Raw genomic sequence first — 24941 nt, 5'->3', positions numbered from 1 at the left:
TTCTAGCTTCCAACTGAAGACCTCTTCTTTACTGGAAGATCCACTACAAAAAGAGACCAAATGGCTGTTTCTAGGAAATCTGCAGATTGCACTGCTTGCGATGTGGCAATGACAGCACGTAAACTTGCTCACCTACAACTGACTAGTATGCAAGTACTGTACTCCACGACATGAGAAATCCAGAGGAAAATTCCTGGCTACATATTAAAGATAGTTGAGTGAGCTCCATGGTTTGCTGCCAGCTGTGTGCCTGGACACAGTACTGACTTTCCTGCAAGCTCCTTGCCCATGGACTCTGCTATTAGCCCTTAGGATTGCTTAGTGATAAATGACTACTGTCCAGTGACATCAAAGCTTATGGGAAAAAGGGAGGACATGAAGGCAAAATTAAGCGTCTCCGCATTCCTATTTTGTTCCTCTGGCTCAAAGCAAGTTTTTCAACCAGTTACTTAGCTGGCAACTTGGAAAACTAAGAACAAATGTGTTTACACTATCCTTCTACAGACTCTGTAAACAAACCAGAAGGAAGGAGAAGAGAGTGGCTAGAGCAGTACTGAGCTCTTGTGCTCCCTGGCTGCCTCGACACTGGAACCCCTGATGGCAAACCAGCAGAACTGCTTCTCAGTGTGCCAAGATCCTGGGATGAAAAGCATGAATCGCCCCCTGTGCTGGGTTTTACACCAGACTGCTCTTTTTAATCAGTGTGGGCCATGCAGCTATAGGTCTGGTCCCTTCTTTCCTACATCAGTACTAGGCCTTGTAAAGAACAGTGAGAAAAGGGTATTACCTGCTAGGGGAGCTGCTGCTACAGGAACATACCAGGGGTACAGCTGAAAGCAGAGTGTAGCCCAGTCTTTGGTAGTATTGAGATACTGTGATGTAAAACCCCTCCTTCATAGTTTAAATCAGCCTAAAATGTTTTTAAAAACAATTACTGGAAGGAACAAAATAACACCTCATTTTGAACAGCCCTTGCCAGCATCCGAAAAGGCTTAAGAAAATCACAGCTGTGTCAATGACCTTGTTGGACCCTGAACTTTGACTGTAAAAGGACCAAAACTGAAACAAGTACCTAACCAACAGGGAGAAAAATTAAAAACCCATTTTTGGGTCACTTATAGCTAATGTCACAAGTGTTTCACTGCCATCACACTGGTTGTGATATGAGTCCCCTCATGTTTCTTCTATCGTTCACACATCATACTATTGCTTGACTCAGGCCCAGACTAATATGTAAAAACACTTTTTTTTTTTTTTTTTTTCCCCCAGGACCCATGCTAGCTCCATAAACAAAACTGTATTTTCATATTCTTCTTATTCCCTTCAAGTATATCTGATGATTTTTTACAATATTGTAAATAGAATCACAGAATACTAATACAACAGTATTAGTATTATGTATCAAACAGATATATTGATTTGCTATTTTACCTAATAGAAAGAATTTGAGTCTACTACAATGCTCAACCAAAGCAGCTGACAAACGTTCTTCTTAAACTGTCAGTAGACTACCAACAAGGAACATCATTTTTAGGAACAAAGTGCAGACATTTGGAGAGTTAGTAGCTGAAATGGCAGCCCTTGAACAAGTGAAAACTAACCACTGAAAATATTCAAATTTCTCCTTTTTAGTAAAACTTGGCAGTGTTATTTCACTATGCTCAAATTTTCAAGTGCAGGAACTCTGACCATCAAACGTTATAAAATGAGAAAACCAAAAGTGAATAAAGAAGCTGATGAGCTCCAGTTGACATAAGAAGATGAAAGGAAAGACAAAAATCAGAACACAGAGTTTGCACACAGGCAAACACTACACACAGTGGTTGCAGTGCAGCAGAACGACACGATATCTTTAACTACTTACCTTGTGGAGTTCCTCTGGGCTTAACGTAAGGCCACTGCTCCACTATAAAAGCCTTCAAAGGCCACTTTTCCCCCATTAAATATTGGTCTGCGATTCAAGTTTCTAACCATTTCTCCCCGTGCAAATTCTGCCACAAAGAGGAACTTACTGCTTGTTGTGAAGTTACCCTCCCCAGCCTGGGGAAAGGAGTCTACGTCTTGGATTACTTGTAGTACTCCCACAGTCCGCACCGGGGGATCCAGGGCTACAGAGCTCTCGTTCACTGTAATATCGCTGGCTCCTGTTATCTGGTTGGTTGGTGGTCCTCCTATGGAGGCTTCCAAGTCTGGAGGTATATCGTCCATACAATCTGCGTTGGGCTAATGGGAAAGGAAAGAAGAAAATCGAGCTTTTACTTTATAAAAACATTTAATACACCTGCTCTCACTTTTTCACTTTTTCTCAGGCCCACTGCTCCTACTGCCACTTTCTCGATTCCCATGGAAGTGCTTACGAACAAGTACTGAAAATGGCAACATACGATGAATGAACATGCACAGTTTGCAAGCTTGATACAATCTGTTGCAAGAGAGACCCAAAGCACGCATTAAAAATACCCACTGCCAAACTCCCAATCACGGTCTCTAAATACCATTATTTGTACTGAGAGGTTTTTGGGAACATGTAAATTGAAAAAGTAGTGCACTTATTGATGTGGTCTCTCAACACAGGCAGACTGCTGAGTCAGATTATAAATGTAAACAGACAGTAGCTGAAGGGAGATGATCACTGTTTCCCTAAATATACATTTTATAGAGCAGATATCGGAGCTTCCAGGAATAGGAATTCATGGGAATTGCCTGTGGGCAAATTTACATGTGAGGTGCAAAAAATAGAAGCCAAAGCTGCTGATAAGACACCTATTTTAAAATCACAAGATTGTCCCCTTTGCTCATGCTACATTTTCCACATAAATAGAATGATGAGAAAACAAACAAACAAACAATATTGGAAAACTGAAAACTCAGTCCAGATTCTTCCTTGGTTTGTGATTCAAACACCAGGGATGGAATCCAGACCTGCGTAATTTCTTCTCTTTTGCAGTTTTATATGAACATGACTATTCATACAGAATGAGCCAAGCTCTTCAAGCCAGGTGTTTAAATTTTCACTGAGCTAACAAGGAAGCAATGCATTGTGCAGCTTTTGCACTGCATCCTTGGCATGAGAGTACCTATTCAGGAAGAACACTGAGATTTCAAGTGAGCACCAAGAGGCAGGAAGAGTTGTTTGTCCAGTAAGAAGACTACATCCAAGCTGAGGACTTAAAGCAGTAAGACTAATTTCTACCCTTGATTGCTTTATGCCAACCCAATCAAGATCAGATGCTCCCATTCATATATCAGCAACTACTATGGAGTTCTCCATTTACAATGGTGAAAAACACAGAGGGAAAGAGCCTTTTGAAACACATTCTTGTGCCACTAGCCCACTCAGGAAGATTTAGTTCTCCCCAAGGCACAGAGAAAACATTTTGGCACAACTATTGCAAGAATTGGGTTTGAAGTTCTGATATACTGCAAAAACAAACAAACGAAAGGTTAATTCAGAAATGAAGGTACTGTATGTTAGGGTACAAAACCTTTAAATTGACAAAGGAGCATCGCAAGGTTGAGCTACTGTTATGTAGATACCTTGCTCAGTTAGGAAACGTGTGAAGTTAAGTTGCTCCCATTTATGTTTATTGCCCAGGAATCAGACAGATAATCTGGATTAGTCATTTAGGCTTACTGTAACCTGAATGACCTGAAGGTAATTTTGCCACGTGATTTCTTCCCCTCGATGGTAAGTGGTGTGAACGGCCCACTCTACCTTCCTACTGATTACCACTAAACACAGAGGGGGTTTAAACCGCTAAACTGGAAATTCTCTATTTGGAGGGCTCAAGTCAGAGGAGATGAACTCTGCTCTGTGAACTTGATTTTCTGCTATGCTCAGGTATCTCACATGCTAAGGCACGTGTGTCCAAACTTTTGGCTTGCCTGGGACACTTTGAGGAAAGAGAAACTGTCTTGGGCAGCATATACATAACATAGATCAGCCTGAAAGTAATGCCTCCTATTTATTTCCATGGAAAGGACAACAGATACAAAGAACACAAGAACACTAATAGAGGAAATCCTCAGCTACATAACACCTTTTCAACACAGCCACTACCATTAGCTATGCATTGCTGCCAGTGATGAACAAGAGACTGCATGCCACGCTCACCAAAATCTGCACCAGCAGAGGTACTGCCACTGCTGAAACGCACCACCCACCACCTCACTCTGCTCACATCCGTTGTTTGGTCTCCAGAAACATTCAGCAAGTATCAATGAATGTCAATGGGTGCCATTTTTTCCACAAGGAGGAATTAACACACGTTTGCTTCATACCCACTTCCATGTCAGATGCCATTTAGGCAGAGGGCCCCTCTGCTGCCAGCTATTGCACGGCAAAAACACAGAATGGGATGTTGATGGGTGTGGGGCAGGGTGCAGCCACAGGTTGGACATGCCTGCATGAAGGCATTTCTGAAAATCTCACTACCTGCCTGCCTCCAACATCAGGCATCTAGAAACTAAGCAACATATACAGCAAAAACATAAACAGAGGCTTAGCTTTAAGCACAAGAGTAATCCCTTTGAACGCAGAAGGTTACCATATGCTGGATTGTTTTTTGTTTTTATTTTTCAGAACCAGGAACTTAGCATGTTTTCTCCCCTCCCATACATTCCCTGTCTGATTGTTGGCCCCCTCAAGACTATTTTTCACAAATGCTCCTGATGAAAAAGACAGGAATTTTACATAACCCCCAGATGACTGATATGCACAAGCTGAAATTTGGGATAAAAAATTAGAATTGCCATAGTCAGGCTCCAGCCTAATCCACAGGCAGGGCGAGCTCCTTGCAGCTGGGGATAAAGGCACGTTTGGATATACCTAGCTTTAATGGAACCCACGGATCCTGTACTTTCCTAAGTGAAATACCAGTTATTTATCTGAAACGTTCATTAGATCTATCGCTCTTAGCTGTTGAAACAAACGTCTTCAGAATTTCATTTTTAAATGAGATTTGGCTTTGAGGGCACTGTACCTTAAAGAAAAAACAACTGTTTTATTTTTCTACTGCAAGAAAAATGATTTCTAATTTTTTTCAAGGGATTGGTTGTCTATCCTTTGCTCTGATTCCAGCTATTCCTAGAATGGGGTTTTATCGCCAACTTTTAAACCCTTAAAAACAGGGGATTATAATTGAAAGCCAAACCAAACATTAAAGAATCTAAAATAACACTTCTCAATATAATTAATCCCTTTACTCCCAAATGATTCTGGCTGGAAAAAACACCCCCGATTAAGCGGCATACTATAAAATCAATGGTACAAAATACTGATAGAAAAAAATATATTCTGGGTTTTGCTGTTAGAGTGACCCAGATACATTTTCTAAGTTTAATTATATTGGTTTCACTCATTACCTGCTGTAAGTGCTTTGAGGGCACAATTCCACTACAGTCAAGGGAAGGCTTTGTATTGACTTCTGAGCTCTTGGCTAAGGATCTTAGCGAATAGCTTCAAGTCATCCAATCCACTGCCAAAATGCAACTGTCTGCATATCCAGCAGATATTTGCAGAAAGGAAGGAGAAGCAGAGGGAAACTATTCTATGTGGTACAATCACCCCAAAAGCAGCGTAGGTCTTCGAAACTGAAAGACGCTTCCACTGATTATTTACTTAAAATACTACAGCCAGAAGAAGCAAAGTCTGTGAGTTGGCTACACCAGCAGAGATAGTAGAAAAGGTTACACCAAATGGTTGCTGATAGATATTTAGTTAATTATCCTCCTGAGCTGCAGTGAAAAGCTGGGATGTTTGAGTGCTCAGCTACTGTGAAAATCAGCACAGTCACTCTGGTGCTTCATTGCAGCTGAAGAACCTGGTTTTAGGGCAGACAAACTGAAGCCTTTGTTACAAACTAAATAGAGAGTTTAGATGTGTACTGAATTGAAATATTTTTTTTTTTTTTTTAACTTATCATTTTCTGGAAAATCCTGGGTCTCCCTGCTAAATGAAGCACGATCAATCCCAAGTTGCACAAGCCAGCTCTTTAACAACCACCATAGGACAAGCACACAGTTGGCAGGAAAAAATGGTAACAAGCCTGCCTACGGTAAGATTTTCTCATTCCTCCCATTGTACAAGCCTGCAAAGGATTTGGGCCATTTATGCTCAAGCCGCCCAACAGAGCCTGCTGCTTGCCTAAGGCTTCTTTTCTCTGCGTGGAAATTTCAGCTAAGAAGGCTCAGCAAGACTCAAGAACATGGTTAGGGAATGGCATTTTGCTTTATCCGCTCTACAGAAATGTTTGCCACCTCTCGCTGAGAAGCCCTAGAGCTTTATAGCTTCTTCCTGGGAAATGTCTTCTCCAACAACAGCCTACTGACATCTAGATAAATCATGAGCCTCTGAAAAAAAAATCAGTTCATGAATGCTGATAGAGCCTGGTGCCTTATTTGGGACTGATGACTGCAGGCTTTCTGCAGTGATGGGAAGCTCCCCATGGCACCAGAAAACACCACACAGGAGCAATGTCCTCCTGGGCCCACCCTCAGCTGCTCCCCACAAGGAGAAGGGTGAAGATGCACAGTTTGTGAGCAGCTGGAGAAAGGCCCTGGGAGCTGAGCAGTGACACTGGGCAGGAGGGGGCTACACAGAGGAGAAGTAGGCACAGGAGAGGATTAAGAGTTTAGAAAGAAAAGGCAGAGAAAACATAAGAGCACCAATTGATAACAGAACAGGAATTTAAACCTGAAGTTAGCAGAGGCTCTCAGACTGTTTTGTTTGCAGTCAAGCCAAAGGAAAGCCCCAACGTGAAGGCCACCATTTGCTCCTAGCTCCCATGGACAACAGCTCCTACTGTAATTCACTTCAAGGGGTAAAGCTAACATGATGCTCTCCCTCCCTAAATGTAACCAATGCTTCTGCAGGTGGAAGCCAGCATGCTTTCTCCAAACAATGGAGCAGACTGTTTTCAGTTTGTTGTTTTAGAACAAGCTAAGGAACTTTTAACTGAAATTAAGAAAATAAATTGTTCTGAGCAAATTCTGCTATGGGCACATTAATATCCGAGCATCTGATTTTACTGTTCAGAGATTGTTACTGAAGTTGACTGAAATCTTCATTTGACATGGCTGTATATGTGGATTACAACAGTATCCTTAATTACAAGAACAGCAGAGTAATTTCCACAAAATTCCATGTGGGAAGCCCTCACTGAGGAAAACAGAACAGATCCCACCTCTGCCACACAATGTAGAAAGAACAAGACTGGGAGTTGTGAGAAGTAACACAAAGGCCTTGTGAACTGAACAGTGCTTTAAATTATTCCTGGCAATTAAGTTCGTAGAATCACAGAAACATAGAATCATAGAATGGCCTGGGTTGAAAAGGACCATAAAGATCATCACGCTTTGACCCCCTGTCATGGGCAGGATCACCAACCACCAGACCAGATTCCCAAAAGCCACATCCAGCCTGACCTTGAATGCCTCCAGGGATGGAGCATCCACAACCTCCTTAGCTGCTGCTGCACAGCTGTTTGTGTATAGTAAAGCCACTCATGAAAATCAAAACTTTCACATGTGGCCTCTAGGCATGTTCTTCCTCCTCTTGATGTTTCCAGCCTCAGATTACCTGTGGCTGATTTGCAGACATGCTTGGCCTTCAGCAGCTGTCAGTGAGGTCTCTGAGAGTCCTTTCTGGATGTGAATACTTACTGAAGGTACTGAACTTTCTGGAAAGACTGAAACATCTCACTGCAGTTTGGTGGAGGTCTGTGTTTGTATTGGTAATGAAGCAAAAATACCAAGAGGAATGGACTGCCCTGAGAGCAGGAATTGCATGCTATCGCACGTGTGGAATAAAGCCATGGGAAGTATGCTAGGTATATCAAAATCCTGGGTAATTTCACTGGCAGGTCTATGAACTGTGATATGGAACTGGGGAAAAAATTCTGTATTAAAACCTGCAGAGAGCCATGCTGAATGGCACGGATCCTTTTGTTATGTCTGAAACATATTTAACAGTTCTATCATCTTTTAGTATTTCAAAGATAATATACACTTACAGAAGAAAAATTATCCCAACTGTAACGATGAGTTACACTAGCTACAATGCTTTATGTCATTCTTCCACTGCATTTTTAGCTTGGATTATGTTAGGTTGACTAACACACTTGCCTCCTCCTGTAAAAACAAACTTCATCACATGCCATAAAGTTTTTTCTGCAACAACCTGTCCCTTGTCTCCACAAAACAGATCTTCTGAGGCGTGGCCACATCAGCTTCCCTGATATGTTCTTATTATGTGTTATACTTTATATAACTCTTTCATTTGTCGATTGGCATGTCACCAACTGGGGAGGGTATCTACAGCACCTGTTAATGTACTGACCAGCAGTGCTTCACTATTAAACTTCACTGACACATGGCAAGGCTCACACACTGCAAGAAAATGACTCACTGCTTCCTGGATAAGCCCCTGATCTCTGGTAACTGCAGTTAGGAAACTGTATGGCAGACAGGATATGCACTGAGTGGAAACATACAACCTAAAAAGATCAATTGTTTTAACTGATTCTAACCACATCGAAATGTACTAAACAATAAAGAGCTCAACCATTTCTTATACGGCATGTGGTCTGCCACATATTTAGTTACTGGTAGAAATCTTCCTAATTGGAATTAGCAGTACAGACCTTGCCACAGATAAACTTCAAGAGAAATCAGACAGAAAAGAGATTGGCCTTCCTAGATAAAGTCACTACCTGTCCTCGACTGGTGTATCAGGGAAAATTTTAACTGTTTATCTTCTGCTTTGAGATTTAAACTCAGTGTGGGATTGTAAAAACAAATCAAGCTCTGATTTGAAACATAAATAAAAGCAATATGAAAGAACACAGATCCACCTGAACACCAGTAAATGATACCCTGCTCCACAAACTGGGCAAGTGACACATTAACCCCAATAAAGACTCTTCCATGGTAACATAAGTGGGGTGAAGGAGAGGCCCAGACCAGCTTCTATTATCCTTAGTAAATTAATTAACACATCAATAACATGGTCAGAAGAGTAGGATGGGAGCAGACAGGTATAGGTCTGGGCATGCACCCACATGGCTGACGCTCCCTTTTTGCCCAAGACAGCTCCCCTGTGAAGTGCTTACCGGGATCCCTAGAGCTTTTAAAATATTCATTTTACACATAGGGCAGGTACGATGGTCTAGCAGCCAGGGGTCTACACAGGACTTGTGAAAAAGGTGCCTGCAACGAGAAACAAGATGCTTTAATTCAAATCCACAACAGCACGATTTACCACTTAACACCAGATGCTTTTCCCGAATTCAGTAAGTGCAAGCTTTTCAAATAGTATGGTTTGTGACTTCTGCAAGGACTGCCAGACTAAATCCTCTGCAGACAAGGCTTTACAATGATTTCTGCAGCGTGTCAAGCATGTGTGCAAAGTATTACTCAATTGACCTTGGAAAAGAAAATGTACACGATTAGACAACTAGGAAAAACACAATGAATTAGTAGCAAAACACATTCCTTAAATGTTAAACACCGTCAAGTAAGCAAAACCTACTACAGGTGAAATCATGTGAATTTCTTGATGGTTCCGCAAACAAATCTGATTACATATTACAGAAAGATTAAGCCACTGGGGCCTGGTATTATTTTTAAGGATACAGACATAAGGAAAACAAGTGAAATGAATAAATGTATATCTTCATTTACATGGAAATATCAGGATGATGCCTTTTAAAGTATGGTCCCTGACTTCCCTGCTCTTTCTAATTTACCCAATGGAGTGAGCTCCTACACAATTCCAGCCCTGAAGGGATTGTTCCTAAACCCATGCTTCATCTGAAGAGACCACTACACAACTACCTGAGACTCATGGCTGCTGCGGGGCATGGGTTTATATATTTATATATACATATAAAACCATATATATTTATAACCCAGGCAGAGGAACTCAAAATTATTATCTAACTTAGCCTGACAGACACTGAGATGGAACACGGAGATACTTAATGCATGAACCTGACAGCTGTATTCTCTCTTGTGAGCATATTCTGTTACATTGTGGTTATCAAGGATGAACGTTACAAAACACAGGAAAATGGGGCTTAGGATTTAAAAACCACTCGTGAGGAGGTCAATTACAGCAGCTGATGCTCAGCATAAGGCAGAAAAGTTCCTCTCTCGCTTCTTTCTCCTTTTCTTTTAATTCACAGGCAGCATATTTGGGCTGACATATTTGTGCTCCACTAGCTTATGTAATGCACCTATTACCAATCAACAGTGCTCTGTGGCTTGGGATAGTTCGTTCTCAGCTCCTGCAGAAAATGAGCAAAATTTCCTACCACATTCATAGCCTCAGAAACTACACTGACACGTAGGAAAATCTTTTCAAAACAATGAATAACCTAAGCAAAACTGACGGTATTTTATTTTGTAATATGAAGATCACTATACACAGACTTTCCCAAGAACGCTAAGACTTGCTTTAAAATAACATGTATATAAGCTCTCATTTCCCCAAGGCCTGTTACAGGTGTCCCACATCTTAGTTAGCAGAGCCTGAAAGTCCCATTTCAGCCTGTTTGAACTTTCACATTTGAGAACAGGCAGGCAGAGGCTGGAGATGGCTGTCACAGCCAGTCACACTGCTTGCCATCCAAGCCACCAGGTATCAGCGGGGGGGCACAGGTCACAGCTGCCCAGCATGCTACCTGGAGCAGGGGCTCAGCAGCACACACAAGCCTCCAGCAAGAAATGCTTTCTCTGAGAAAGCCAGGCTCACTAAGTGCACCCAAATAATTTTAAATATTTAAGTGGTACCCATTCAGCTGAATGGGTTGGCAGCTGAATCCTGTAGCAGACTCTCTCACATAACAAGGTACGCGCAGCCTGTCAGCCTGATGGAAGACACTGAGGTGCTCTTTCCTCTATATCGATTTGCAGCCATAGCTCATAGTAACATGTGGCAGCCCACACCGTCTGGTGCACTAGCTGACTTCAGTCCTGATGACACTTGGAATTCAAAGCCACAGCCATGTGAAATCTCAGAATCTTATTCTTTTCTCTTCAATGCTGTCCTCACTGCTTCTAAAAGAGGCAACTCCCTTGTGGAAAAAAAAAAAAACACCAAAAACCTCTGTGGCAAATTGTCGCTTTGCTGTACTTGGTCTGACTTCACACAGCTATGGGAAAGGGCAGATCTGTTCTTGGAAGTTTGACCTGTCTAATTATATCAGTTGGCTGTGATACGATACTTTGTCACTTCTCATCTGATCCTGTACGTCAACATGATTAACGCAAATGGAGTATTGTGATCCTTGAAGTTTAAGCCACCACTTGACTAATGCTACTGCAGTTCACAACCCTCCTTCAAAACAAGGCTTGCCTGACCAGATAAAAACACAATGCACTGAATTCCCATTTCTGCCCTGCATGACTCTGCTTTTTATTCCATCAGGGAGACATCCAATGCACCATCAGGCAAGCATTTGCAACAACTCCAAGTGCAATGACACAGGGACGTGCAATTTTACATTCAAAAGCCTAATCTACAGAAACTGCATGATTTCATGCAGAGTATTGAAAGTACATGCCTTGTTTTTCGGCTGTATGGAAAACTACACAAATCTTCATAGCAGTTGGTTCTCCTCAAATGTGTACTCACATCTATAAATACATATGCTTAACTGCATGCATGTGAAACACATTGTGCCAAAATACAAATACAAAAACCCTGAGATTTATGCTCTTGAAAAAAAAAAAAAAAAAAAAAAAAAAGAAAGAATTACAAAACCTGTTTTGGATTAAAAAAAAAAAACAAAAACAAACAACAATGAAGCTTCTATCAAGCCATTTTACTGCAGACTAGAAAGTCCTCTTTGGTTTTCAAGTTCAACCTTTGTAAGCTTCAGTCAAGCTGTGGCTCATATTACAGCATTTCATAATGCTCATTAATCACCAAAAGCTTGGAATTTTCATGCCTTCAAGACTTGACAGACTGAAGTTTAAAAATGCTAAAGTTGGCTTCAACAATGACATTGTAAAAGAAATCCTACCGATGCTGAGTAATTTAAACACGTGACAGATCATTTGGCACCTCCCAATAATACATTATTAGGGCTCCATTAATTTTAGATTTAATATGTACAATAGAAGGATCTTGATTATTTGACAAAAGTGGAATGCTACTGAAAATCATTTTTAAAGATCTGTACCACATTATACGATGTATGATTATTCAATTTGAGAGTTTGTATTAGCTACAAGCAAACATTTTTGTGCGGAATTATAAAATCACAGAATCATGGAATGGCCTGGGTAGAAAAGGACCACAATGATCATCTGGTTTCAACCCCCTGCTGGGTACAGGCTCACCAACCAGCAGACCAGGCTGCCCAGAGCCACATCCAGCCTGGCCTTGAATGCCTCCAGGGATGAGGCATCCACAACCTCCTTGGGCAACCTGTTGCAGTGTGTCATGAAGTTACTGATTGATAAACGTCCTGATGAGTTTACCATCTAAATCCAGGTAAAATAAGAATCTGTACAAAATAAGATGAGGGTGTAACTATAGTATTTCAGCCATCCTAAACCGTAAAATGATCAACTGCATTTCTGCCTGATTCCAATTTTAAAAAGGAGAAGGTAAAGGCATTACGGTTGAGTTCAGAATTAACGACCCATACACGGAGGCAGTAAGAAAGATGTTTCAAACACAGGCTAGGAAAATGGCTTTGATAATTTAAGTCATAGCTGCAGAAAAGATGCTTTTTGTGTTCTGTTGTGTGCAACCACATCCATTGCAAAACTATGTTGGTTTGGATGGGTTGAGAAGATTCTGAGAAGGACTGTAATTGATTAGTTGAGAGAAAAGAAGGCGAGAGGAGAGATGTCATAAAAATCCTCATACAAGACAAAGCTTTCCATAAGCAGAAAAGAAACAAACTGTTTTTCACCTCTCCCAGGGATAAGAGACACAATGATGTGTTTAAATTGCAGCAAGCGAGATTCAGGTTACACAATAGGAAAAGCTTCATCACTCTCAGGGTGGCAAAGCACTGTAATAAATTACCGGGAGAGTCTGCAGAGTCCTCATCCTTGGAGGCTGCAGTGTGTTGGAAAAATAACTCCCAAGTACGACACGTGTGAGGCCAGTGCCCCAGCACCCTGGGGTGGGTGGCCTCCTGGGATCCCTCCTGCCCTGCTCTGTGCCTGCACAAGGCTGTGTACAGCTCACATCAACCAAAGCGAGGAAAAGTACCTCAAAAATCCCACAACACTGCATTTACAGCTATCTAATTAGCACTCGATTTATTTGTTAACTAGAGATTGTTTGTGTCTGAAAAGCAATTCACGTTTTCTTTAAAGCTGCAACTTCAAACATGCAACAGAAAAAACATATTTATTTTGGGCTCAGCCCAAAAATTGTAATAATAACTTCACTACAGTAAAACTCTTGTAAAGCTTCCAACTTGCCAACTGTTTAAAAAACCTTTTTTCCAGGCTAAAGAGGACTGTTCTCCTACCTTCCTGTTCCAGTTCCAACTTTCCAAAGCACATGCAAACAAACCTAGCAGTCACTTGGGTTGGGTTTTTTTCCTGAATAAAAGCATAAGCTACAACAAAAAGAGCCAAAAGCAGAAAGGCATATTCCCAGAGACATGGACTAAGAGCATCCCTTGCTCAGCCCTACAGCAGATGTCAGGCTGCAGCAGAGGACTGAGAAGGGCTTTGATGAGGGACTGAGCAGCGCTGAGTACCTGGCAAGTAGGTTTCAGCTTTTGGGGATGAATATGAGTTACTGTTTGTTTATTCCTAAGGTAGAAGAAGCAAGGACAAAGGGACACGATGATGAGTGTATCTGAGAAAATGGAATAAAAAAAGAAGCGCTGTAATGAAATGATTTTCACAGGAGGCTAATGAAAAGGGAGGGAAGGAGTGGAACAGTCTGTGAAAACACAGTTGTTCACTGGCGGTTCAGAGGAGGCGTGCGAGCTCTAACAGTATCTGTTGGTGACAGAAATGGAACAATCTGAAAAAGAGGTTATGAAGAAATAGAAAGTTCTCAGTAGAGACGAGGCTGAAAGAGCTGTCCTATCTCTCTGTTCAAGTGCAGGAAAGAAAAGTTTAGCGAGAGGCAGACAAAGGGAACAGCAGCATCAGTGATTTCTCCAAAGAACGGCAGAAGAGACGGGAGTTTTGAAACTGAAGATGGAAGACAAGCAGAAGGAAGTAGGGCTGTGATAAGAGAAGTGACTCAGGGAACAGTGAACTTGCTTATATTTGATGTTGTGTCAGGGCCCTCACTGTGATGCTCACTACCACTTCAATGTAAAACCAGCTGCAAGCCAACACTTTCTTCACTATCAAGAGTCAGTAAGTATTTATTTAATACACTGTAGAGTGAGGTTTATTAATACAGTCAGTTGTGGGAGTTGGCTTCTAAAGAGGAAAGAGAGGAAGAAGCACAAGTTAACAAGAATTCTCCTCCCAGCTCTCCAGCAGAAAGAGGACATTTGGGAAATCAGCCTCAAGTACTAGGAAATATCATTTCATACCTCATCCACTGAAATCCAATGGATTTCTGGTACCAATTTCTGAGCAGATTCAGGACTCAGAAACCTTAAAAGAAATACAAAGACATACAGCACTTCATACTGAGCGTGTCTGCTAGCCACAGTTTTCCCAGTACAGCCTGCAGGACAAAGCAGCTGATCTCAGGGTGCATGTGGCTATGCAAGTAGAAAGTGTTGCATCTTGTGTAACTCCTGGATAGAAACACGAAGGTCAGCCAGCATGGTGTTGGCTTCTGTAAGACTTGGTGAAATGCCAGCCTCTTATTAAATGCCAGACTAATGCAGATACTGTACCAGAACTGAAGTGAAACCTGTTTAACTGAGGATGCTGAAGGAAGAAACCTTCAGTGCCTGTAGGCCTTCATCAAGATATAAAAAAAAAAAGTGCTCTCCTACTCACTTAACAGGGTCCGCTAAGCAGCTGCTTGAGAAAGATCTTTCAGTTTTTATAATTCAAAATCGCTTAGACTCAAACTGTGAGCATTTTACAAGACAGATCTGCTGCTGTTAACCTTTTAGCATGAGTCATTTTCTAGGCGACCTTTTAAGTCAGCCAAGAACTGAACATCACCTGTTAACTATGTGTTTCCTATTCACTCTGCTTGACTCAACACTGTGCATGATGAAGTCTGACTGGAATTGAATTAGGAGGCAAGGCACAAGTGAAAGCTAGAGCTTAGACATTTTTTTTTGCACTGTGTAACCACTTCTGAAAACTGCCTGTCCCTATCACATTGAATTTCCAAACTTTATTATGCTTTACAAAAACAAGCTTGATGTCAAGCCAAGGTCCACATTTTTTTGCAGTTTCTCTTTTTTCTTTCCTATTTCTGCTTCATGAACTATTTGCAGAAAAAAGAAGAGTTCATATGCAGTTTGTCATTGTGGGGGATTTAGAGTAGGTCAAATTTATGATTAATCCATTGCTTTTTGTTTGCCATTTAGCGATGGCAGTAAACAGATTAATGAGTCACATGAATGAACACAAATGGACAGCTTGTTACATTCAAATATCTACTAGGGAAAAAACACAGTAGGAAAAGAAACAAATATTTCACTCTTTCAAGCCAGTAAACATGCCTTCAGTAGAAGAAACACTAAAAAACTAGGCTCTGTATGTACCACATCTGAGATCACGGTTTCTAGGGAAATTAAATGCTTGATCCTCTTCTCCTAAGGAAACCACTGTTTATAGGAAATATCTTAAGAAAATGATTTCCTTTGAGGTATCTTTTGTTAGCTGACATCCCAAGGAAGACAATACAATGGTACAGAGATGTGAAGACAGCTCTTATCTGGCAAGAGGCCACACTCCTGCATCACATCACTGTGCATGCACACTTCGTTGGGCACGTTCACACAAAGGGGTGAAAAGAGAAAGGAACAACCCTAAAAGCTCTTCTTGTCACCTCCATATCCCACATGTCTGGGAATACTTCCATGGCAGCAATAGACAACATCATTCTCTCAGCACTTGGTCCTGGCACAGGACAGCATAAGAATTGCTAACTTCTGTCGGTTAGCCTGCTCTACTCCTGGCTGCCACTCCTAGGCATCACCTTCAAGTCAGAAACAGGTTCTTCTAAGGGAGTTATTCTGGACTAACGTCAAACCAGTAAGAAAAATGGAGGAAACACCATAACCTTCGGTTTAAAATTCTACTGAAAACTTTGTAATATACCCAGATCTGACAAAATTTCTGACTATCAAGCTAAATTCAGGTTTTTACCACCACTAATGTTATTTTCACTTCAAGTAAAGAAAGAATCATTTCAGATATCTTTACACAATAGATTAGGAATAAATCAAAGCAATTAATTTCTCCATCTCTCCCTGGCTCTCAGGAAACCTCAGAGTGATACTCTGAGAACAGAGCATAACTTGTGAAACAGACAGACAATCAGAGTTAAAAGCTCCTTCAACCTTCAACTTACCTGCAAGGTAAAATTCTGACAACATCGTTGGGTTTGTAGCCTTCAATACAAACAGCACAGTTATCAAAGTCTGCTTCAGTTTCCTACAGGAAAGAGAACATCATTTTCATTTTTGATTTTGTCAGCTAATCTCTTCAAAGAGTCTACGTGACAAAATAAAACAGTCCCTGATGCATGCTGCATATTCAGTAATGCATTTCAAGAAAAGCAAGTCAGACTTTCAGACATACCCTGTTAGAAACTTTCCCTGGGAATCATGCAGACATAGGTAGCACGTTTGAACTTTCAGGATTTTCTGCATCTCCACATTACACCTCCTCCTCTCCTGACTCCATTCCTCCCATAAATTACCAGAATTCCTCCCCTACCTAGAGGACACGTGAGCTTAATAAGCAATTGCCACTTCTGTTCTGCCTCTTCATCCTGGTGGTCGGAAGGAATACTCAGTGCAGTGATTCATTTGGTAATGAGCAATTGAAAAAATTACCTTATCACCTTTCCTGATTGTTCTGACTTGCAGCTTGCTGATTGCTTTCTTTGCAGCATCTCCAAGCCGGCGCTGTAATACAAAATGTGCTCTTAATCAAAGAGTAGCTCTTCATGAAGAATTCATTTTTCCTCCTTACATTTCTTAATAATCTCAAGTAACTGCATATGAAACCAGACAGTTCTGTATAAATGTGAACAGATGAGGTCAGTCATGATGTTATTCAGAATAAGTGCACAGTAGGTATTTTAGGCTTCTTGGTACCCCATGGCTGATGAAGCAAAGCTGTGTTAATTCGGTTCCAGAGAGGACAGCACATGAGCCTCTTGTGATATTACACTATGGCACCTATACTATTTCAGTGAGTAGCAATGTACTTAACAAGTCTGCTGTTTCGGTATCCCACTTCTTTCCTCTCCTTTTTTTAATCACACTTGCAAAAAGTACATTTTTAAATGAGGCCTGGGCTGGTAAGCTTAATGAATGCTGGACTTAAGATCCAGGAGCTCTTTATTCTTACTTTGTTCCACGATCAATTCAAGATATTCAGCAAAATATAAGTATTGCAATTGAGGTGATAATTTTTTCATCAAGACGAACGCAAATTATCTTCACTGTTTTTTTTCTTTTTCGTTTTTTCTACTTCATAGAAGTAACACAAGGTGTAAAAATGAGATAAAAGCATCTGCAACTTCTTACAGGTAAAACAATATATAGTCTGATAGAACATCATATTCATACCTAACAGTTTGCTTTTTCCTTTCACTATAGCGACCACAAATCGCTTACCACGTGACATTTCTGTTCCCCCGTTTTTTCAAAACACTGTTACTGTGCTGGCTGGGCCAACGTCGCTCAAGATTAAAGCAACAGCTGATGCAAAACACTGTTCTCAAAAGCTGAAGATAAGGCTAAAAATGATATGGGGCAGTTCCCACAATCGCAGCTCTGTGGAGCTACTTCTGCAGGCTTGCGAGCTTGTGCCTGCATCAGCACTCCCAGGGCTTGGCTGCTCACTGTGCTAACGCAACAAGGAGACTGGGCAACAGACTCACAGGCTGGAAAGGTCTCAGAGAGGTCATGAGCTCCCACCCCCTTTTCAAGGCTGGGTCAACTTCAAAGTCAGACCTATGTCCAGTCAAGTTTTGACTATCTCCAGGAAGGGAGATTTCACAACCACTGTGGATAATTTGTTCCAGTGCTTCACTGCTCTCACAGCCATTTTTTTTTTTGTTTTAAATCATTATTACAGAAGTAGGATTTCCCTAGCTACAATTTGTGACTATTATCCTTGTCCTTTCTCTGTGCATCTCTGAGAATAATCTGACACTGCCTTCCCTCCAAGCATGCGCCGTGTCACCAGAGGCTGCAGGCAGAGCCCTCAGCCTCCTCCTCTCCCAGTTTACTAAATGAGATTCCCTCCACCTCTTCTCACTCGTTGCATCCCAGAACATACTGGCAACCCTCCTCTGGGCTCTCTTCAGTTTCTTCTTGCTTGTCTTGCACAGGATCACACAGCACACCTACTCCCACGACATCCTGTTAGTTTTATAACAGTGCATTCCAAGTTGCTACCCATAAATGACTTCAACTCATCTTCTCGCCCCCTTTTCCCACCTAGTTTCCAGCCATGTGCAGTTAGTTAGGCGGGAGATTTAGGAGCTCTGGTGACTCAGAAGACATTCAACTTTCAGAGCCGGGAATACTGCCTGTGCTGGAATTCTGAGGGCACGTCAGTGGGAAAGGTTTCCAGCTGGAGGGGCGAGAGCTTGAAGCCAAAAATGGGAGGAAGCTGAACGTTGCCTGTAAATTGAGACCTCATCACCACAAAGATATGATTAATAAATTACTACTTTGTTCTTTGGATTCAATTAAAGCCACTATTTAATTTACAGGGTGAGTTTATTGGATTGGAAAGACATAGAACACGTGTAATCCTGAAAGCAGCGAGCAATTTCAGGCCTGGCTAAAGAGATGAAAATGATCTTGGCTATCATATAAGATTTACATATGTGCATCCCAGCACAGCTAATTATTACATGTGAGGGAGTTCCTTCTAGTTACATATCTTTCCTGTGGTACATTTTTCTCACAGTCTCCCTTCAATAAACAGATGTGACAAGAGCTGGAAGCATTTCTTGCCAGCTATTTGTTTCTTCAATGTAAATCAAAGACAGACTGATAACACAGAGCGAGACAAGAGCCATTGCACCCTGCTCCAGGAACTGCTTGTGATTCCTTTTTATCATTATTACTTAAACTAATGAAATGTTTCAGCTCCTTTTTTTTTGCACATTCTTCAAGGGGACAGGACAAGATTAAAGACTCATGTACATCTTTGATCTGCTTGTTTTCGTGTTTGCTTTCTCTTGTCTATCTTAAATAGTCAAGTTCATGACTTAAACGCAAATAAGATTTAATTTCTGAAAGAACTTGGAGCAAAGTTGTACTTCCAAAGGATTCTTCTATTTGAACAAAAGGCATGCTATAACCAATCATTGTCCCTAGAAGATAAGAGGCATTACAATAGCTTAAGGGTTTAAAATGAAGCTTAGAGATTTATAATCATAAACCCCATTATCTCATTAGCAAGCCTGCACCACTCGATATTGGACTGGAAGGAGTTAAGAGTATCAGATGCAGTGGTCTTGTGGAGATGATGCTACTATATAAAAAGAAAGGACAGTAGCATGGAAAGCATCACTCATCTGTTCCTGAGGAAGTAAATGATAGAAGACTGCTTCAAATACGATGCCTCTCTCCAATGGCCCAAAACTCTCACAAGAACTCATGACCACCTGTTTTCTTCCTCAGAGAATTGCCGGACCCTCCATACGCTGTGTCAGTTACACACTAAACTAGATTCTTCCCTGGATATTAATGCAGGACTTGCACGTCCCGGTGGAATAACTGCCTGCTTTGGCTTTTGCCATCCTGCAAAAATTATGGAGCTCACTTGGTTTCAAAATGATTTCCCGTAAAACTTCTTAACAAGAAGCAAATGGGAAGAAACAACATGGAAGAAATCCTGCCAACAGATGTGGAACGCAAATACCTCCTGTTTGCTGTCTTCCTATCCCATGGCTCACAGACAACAGAAAGGGATCTCTGACCTCAGGAAGAAACACTACTGGTGAAATATGAACCGTGTGACACACTGATGTGATATTTTACTTTTTAGAACCTGTGTCCTGGCTACTACAAGGCTAAGATGGCAAGTCACAGTTTGCAGAATGACCTCCAGGAATTCACTTGTCACGTAATTCCAAACTGCCTTCAATTAGCTCTGCCACCTGATGCTGGTAGATACAAACAATTCCCACAGTCTTTCACGGACATTGTCAGAATTCTCATTTTCAGGAGGGCCTCAGGAACAAGCTGCAGAGGAAACGAAACAGGTTGACTACACTTTTCTTTCACAACATGATTTGCTTGATATCAAAAGAACATCACAGTGAGCATATCTACTTCCTGACCATTTTTTTTAAATGGTAAAAGAGAAATAAAACTTGGGACTTTCATGCATATGAATATTACTACCTACCTTCTACTTTCACACGTACCATACAATCACCTGCGCTAAAGACACTTTTAAAAGCTCAAAACGTTACAATCAAAATTGAAATGTAACCATGTTTTCTATGACTGTAGGAAGCATGATTGTATCTGTAGATGACACCTATCTGCAGAAGTATAACCCCATAATGAAAGGCTATTTTAGGCTCCACTGCAGAAATTCCCAACTAACTTTACATTTACATGAATGGGCCTCGGCACGCAGAGGGAAGCCTTGCAGTCCTGGTTCTCTACTCAGCTAAATCAAGCACCTAACTGGTTCTCCCTTCTGGCACGTGAACCTGGATTTTGCAGAGAGGGTGAAGGAGAATGATGGCTGAATATAGATGTATGTGGTATACACCCAGGTTTCATTCCACTAAGGAGTAAGAGAAGAAATCCAGGAAATTCTTCAGACTTCCTATCTGCCTGTATAATTTGCCAGAGCTGTTTTAAGTTAGTTCTTCTTGGAATTACTGACTGAACAGCAACTTCAGCTGTGTACAAGATGGGAAGCAGAGTCACTGCATACAAAAGAGCAAGGAGGCAGAGGTGGTGATGAGTCTTGACAAAGAGATGCTCCCCATTTTGCAGGAAACCAAAACATAGTTACAGTCAGTTAGCTGAAAAGAGGTAAAATGAAACGTGACCCAGGGATACACAAAGTAACCAATGAAAGATGTTCAGAAACCTTACTTTCCTATAATTCAACTTTTTCTGCTGATGATGTATTACAGTTGGTGATACAGCTGGAAAGATTATCACAGTTAAAATGGGAAAAGAAACAAACAGGGAAGGAATGCTCACCAGTATCCAAAGAACTAGGTTCGCAAGAAAGACTCCACAAAGGAGAGATCTCCAGAAAGAGAACCTTTCCCAATGGCAGTCAGCCCTTAAATGAGGTCTAGGAGAGGTGCAGCCAGGCTCCACCCCTTTCAGTCACACAGCTGAGTTGCTTTCACCTGCCCTCCCACGGCTGACCCTTTCCCCAAGTGATCCATCAGTGGTTGAAGCCATGACTTCATGCCATACATCATATTTTGCAGTTGGCTAACTTTTCCCCTTTACTTAACACAGTATCCAAGCTACCAGCTCAGAAGCTGGACTGCTGTTGGTAGCAGCCTCGCTGTCAGCCAGAGCTAAGAAAAGTATGCATAATGAAGTTAGCAAAGAGGTAAGTGCAAGTTCTCCTTCAACTAAGAAAATAGTGGCCCTTTTAAACTTTTATTTTAATAATGGGGGTTTTAAAATCATGCAGATGTCAAAACAAATTCAACCTCCTTTTTCACTGTTTTTAAAACCAAAACCTAATTAACGAGTCACAGCTTTTTGCACTTGAGCAGTCAGTGTGTAGGAAACTGGGTAGGAAACTGATGGCACAACTTTCCTTAAATAAGCTTGCTGGCTCCTTCTTCATCTGAAGCTCTGTTTATACAAACATCTCAACCTTACCCTTTGGATTAACTTTAACTAACAAACAGAAGAAAGCTCCCTTCTTAATGTTGGCCAGCAATGAAGGCGCTTACAACAAATAAGCACGATGCCTTCATACAGATAGACAAATGCAAGCTAGAATGGCAAAAGCTTTTGAGACAAGTGACAAAAGAAACACATTCTAAACTATATCCCAAAAAGCGACAGAACACATTTCTCTTGAATATATCTGAATATCTAAGAACTTTGTGCTGCCATCTTCACGTTACAAGATAACATGCTCAAGTTTAAAAAAACAAACAAACAAACAAAAACAACAAAACAAACAAACAAAAAAATTAGAGGAAGGAACCCTCATGAAAAAGGAAAGAGCAAATGAAGCTATTCTAACAGCTGCCTACATTTCTATACTCCATAACCAGGACTAAAAAAGTCACTAACAGAAATGGTTGAACGTTATCCAGATGCGTCACTGTTTCATAAGAAAAGACCAGTTAGGAGATTAAAAGACAGGCAAAATTGAGTGAAGAAAGTATGTAAAGAAATCCCAGTTTGTCCTGTAATAATAATTGCAGCTTTGGGGAAGAAAAAAAAAAGTAACAATTGCTTAGGAGGTCTGTTTTTTTTATTCTTTTCAAAAAAAAAAAAATAATAATAATAAAAAATTAGTATTAATAACAAAGTTATCAAAACCTCTGCACAGGATAATTCTTTGTGCACATGTTAGTCTCATTTAAACTCTGGAAGGAAAAGACTAGAAAGGAAAAACGCTTGAACACATAGACTTGTACTTCCAAACTACGATGTATAACCTGAAGGGTGCTTCTTATTTTGCTGGGTTTCATGTTTATGTATGTCTATTTACACTGCTAATCTGCCCGTATAATTGCTTGATTGTAGGCACACTCAGGATATTCACATGCAGAAATCAGGCACACATGTGCTTCAGCAGCCAAAGCATCTGAAAACTACCACAGCAGCTACAGCCATAGTGATTCTGCTGCCAGTGATGCTCACATTCCAGCTGGGATAGTCTCATTTTTACTATTCAGAATTTCATGATCTATGTTTAAAAGTAAAATATATTCTTTCTGTCTGTAAATACAGAGCAGAGCTCTCTATCTCTGAGGATGCCTGAGTTTCAGTGGGAGTGGTGAGGGAACCCTATATGTGAAGTTTATGTTGAATGCAGCACTATTTTCTTCTACAAAACAATTGTAAACAATCCCAGTTTATTTTTTCAGCAGAGCAGGCAAAGCAGTCTTCCTCCTGCTGGAACAGGAGTTTATCAAGGGTCCAAAACCATCTCTGAATCACAGAGCATTATTTTTCCTGCAGTAAAACGGTCATCTCCTTGGATTTCAGCATTGATAACATTTCCTACTGCACCGTTAAAATGAAACGTACAGGTTTCATTTTCACAGTTCTGCTGATGCCAACCTAAGTTGGATCCAGTCAAGAAAAGATGAAATTTATCATCAATATCACTACTAATAGTCGTTGCTGAGCTACTATAAAGATTATAAAAGGGTGCTTTATAAACCTGAGGACCTCAGGACCTATCACCCATTCCTCCACAACGCTGCTGGCTTCTCTCCAGCTCTATAGGTTTTGTGTTTCTTTCCGGGAGCGGCTGGACAAAATGCCAAAACCAAAGGTTTAATAATATGGGTGGCTATCACTACACCACTTACATGCTCAGTGATCACTGTCAAATGAACAGGAATGTTTTTTCCTTTAAAGGCCCTTCTGAAGAAGCATGAAAATGAAAACACTTCTTTTTAATCTCCTCACATGTTGTGAAGCCTTATTTCTCATATGTACTTCCACATTCCTCATTACATTTTAGTTACCATTTTGATCATAAGGGTTTTTATTTGTATTCATTCCTCCATCCCTTGGCTATATGTAACAAACTAATCTTTTCACTAACACACATAATCATTCTTTCTGTCCGTTTCATGTGTGTTTTGCACAGAAAAAAAAATCCCACATCATACATACATTATATTCGTTTTCCTTAATCCCATCTCTACTGACAGAATTCTTGACTTTCCCCATACAGACATTTTTACACCCTCATTCTTTTCACTACTCATTATTAGATGTTGTGTTTGTTGTTTTTTCTGAACCAGACATTTATTTTCCTCAAATTTTACTTCAAGCTTATTTAAAATTGAATCCCACGGAGATTTTTTTTTTGGAAACCAAGACCCTTAGCACCACTAACTCACCTGATTCCTGTCCCTGGCATTTGCGTAGCGGAATCGCTGGATGTAATAGAAGACCAGCCATGCCAGCGAGATGATCATCAGCACAATGAAGGAGATGGAGACAAACACCACGGAGGTCCGGCTGACGTACTTCTGCAGGTTTCGTGTCCCAATAGTTATATACATCATCACAGTGATGTTCCTCTCCAGGAGGCTCACTATCTCTTTTCCTTTGGGTTCAGGAATCATTATTGCTACAACATCATCGAGGCCTGTCAAAGAGGAGAGAGAAAAGAAATGTTCATTGGAACAGCTGAATACAATGTGTGGTAAGGCAATAAAGCAAAAATATTACCAAAAAAAAGCTCCTCTTTCTCATCCTGATTTTCATCAGGAGGTAAGCTGGGTGGATGCGGTGAAGTTTTCAACCAGAACCAGTTACACAGTTTGTTCCTATAAAGCTGATCTGTGAGATACATAAAACAGGTTTCATGGCTTGACAAACACAGGCATCCTATTCTGCTGAGGCTTATCCAGCAGAATAGTGCTGTAACCACCACAGCAAGAGAGATCTGTTGGAGCTAGCGTAATTCCCTCCAACACTCTATGCACTTTTCATCGCCCATTTTGCACAGCCACAAAGCCCCTCCAAGTTTCCACTAATACCAGAGGTGCTTCCAGTCACTGATTCCTACAAGGCTGGAGGGTGAACGCATCAAAGCGTTGTTCTTTTTGCTCCAGGCCAGGGATGGGAGAGAGCTGTGGGGACAAC

The 24941-nt window shown here is 41.0% G+C and overlaps 1 protein-coding gene across 1 annotated transcript in view; it reads right to left on the bottom strand.

Moving 5' to 3' along the window:
• RNF150 (ring finger protein 150) overlaps positions 1-24941 on the bottom strand; it is a 119726-nt gene that overhangs the window by 27655 nt on the left and 67130 nt on the right. Inside the window, exons 2-6 of the mRNA XM_042829841.1 lie at positions 24191-24441; positions 16968-17039; positions 16481-16563; positions 9111-9207; positions 2013-2223 (exon numbers count right to left, since the gene is read on the bottom strand). Coding sequence (XP_042685775.1) covers positions 2013-2223; positions 9111-9207; positions 16481-16563; positions 16968-17039; positions 24191-24441 — 714 coding nt within the window. The remainder of the gene's footprint in view (positions 1-2012; positions 2224-9110; positions 9208-16480; positions 16564-16967; positions 17040-24190; positions 24442-24941) is intronic.

Source organism: Centrocercus urophasianus, unplaced genomic scaffold (genome assembly GCF_019232065.1).
Source record: "Centrocercus urophasianus isolate 14NV4802_14NV808 unplaced genomic scaffold, USGS_Curo_1.0 seq_32, whole genome shotgun sequence".
Classification (NCBI taxonomy): Eukaryota; Metazoa; Chordata; class Aves; order Galliformes; family Phasianidae; genus Centrocercus; species Centrocercus urophasianus.
Note: the sequence above shows the minus strand (reverse complement) of the source record. Positions and strands in the feature narration are given on the sequence as shown.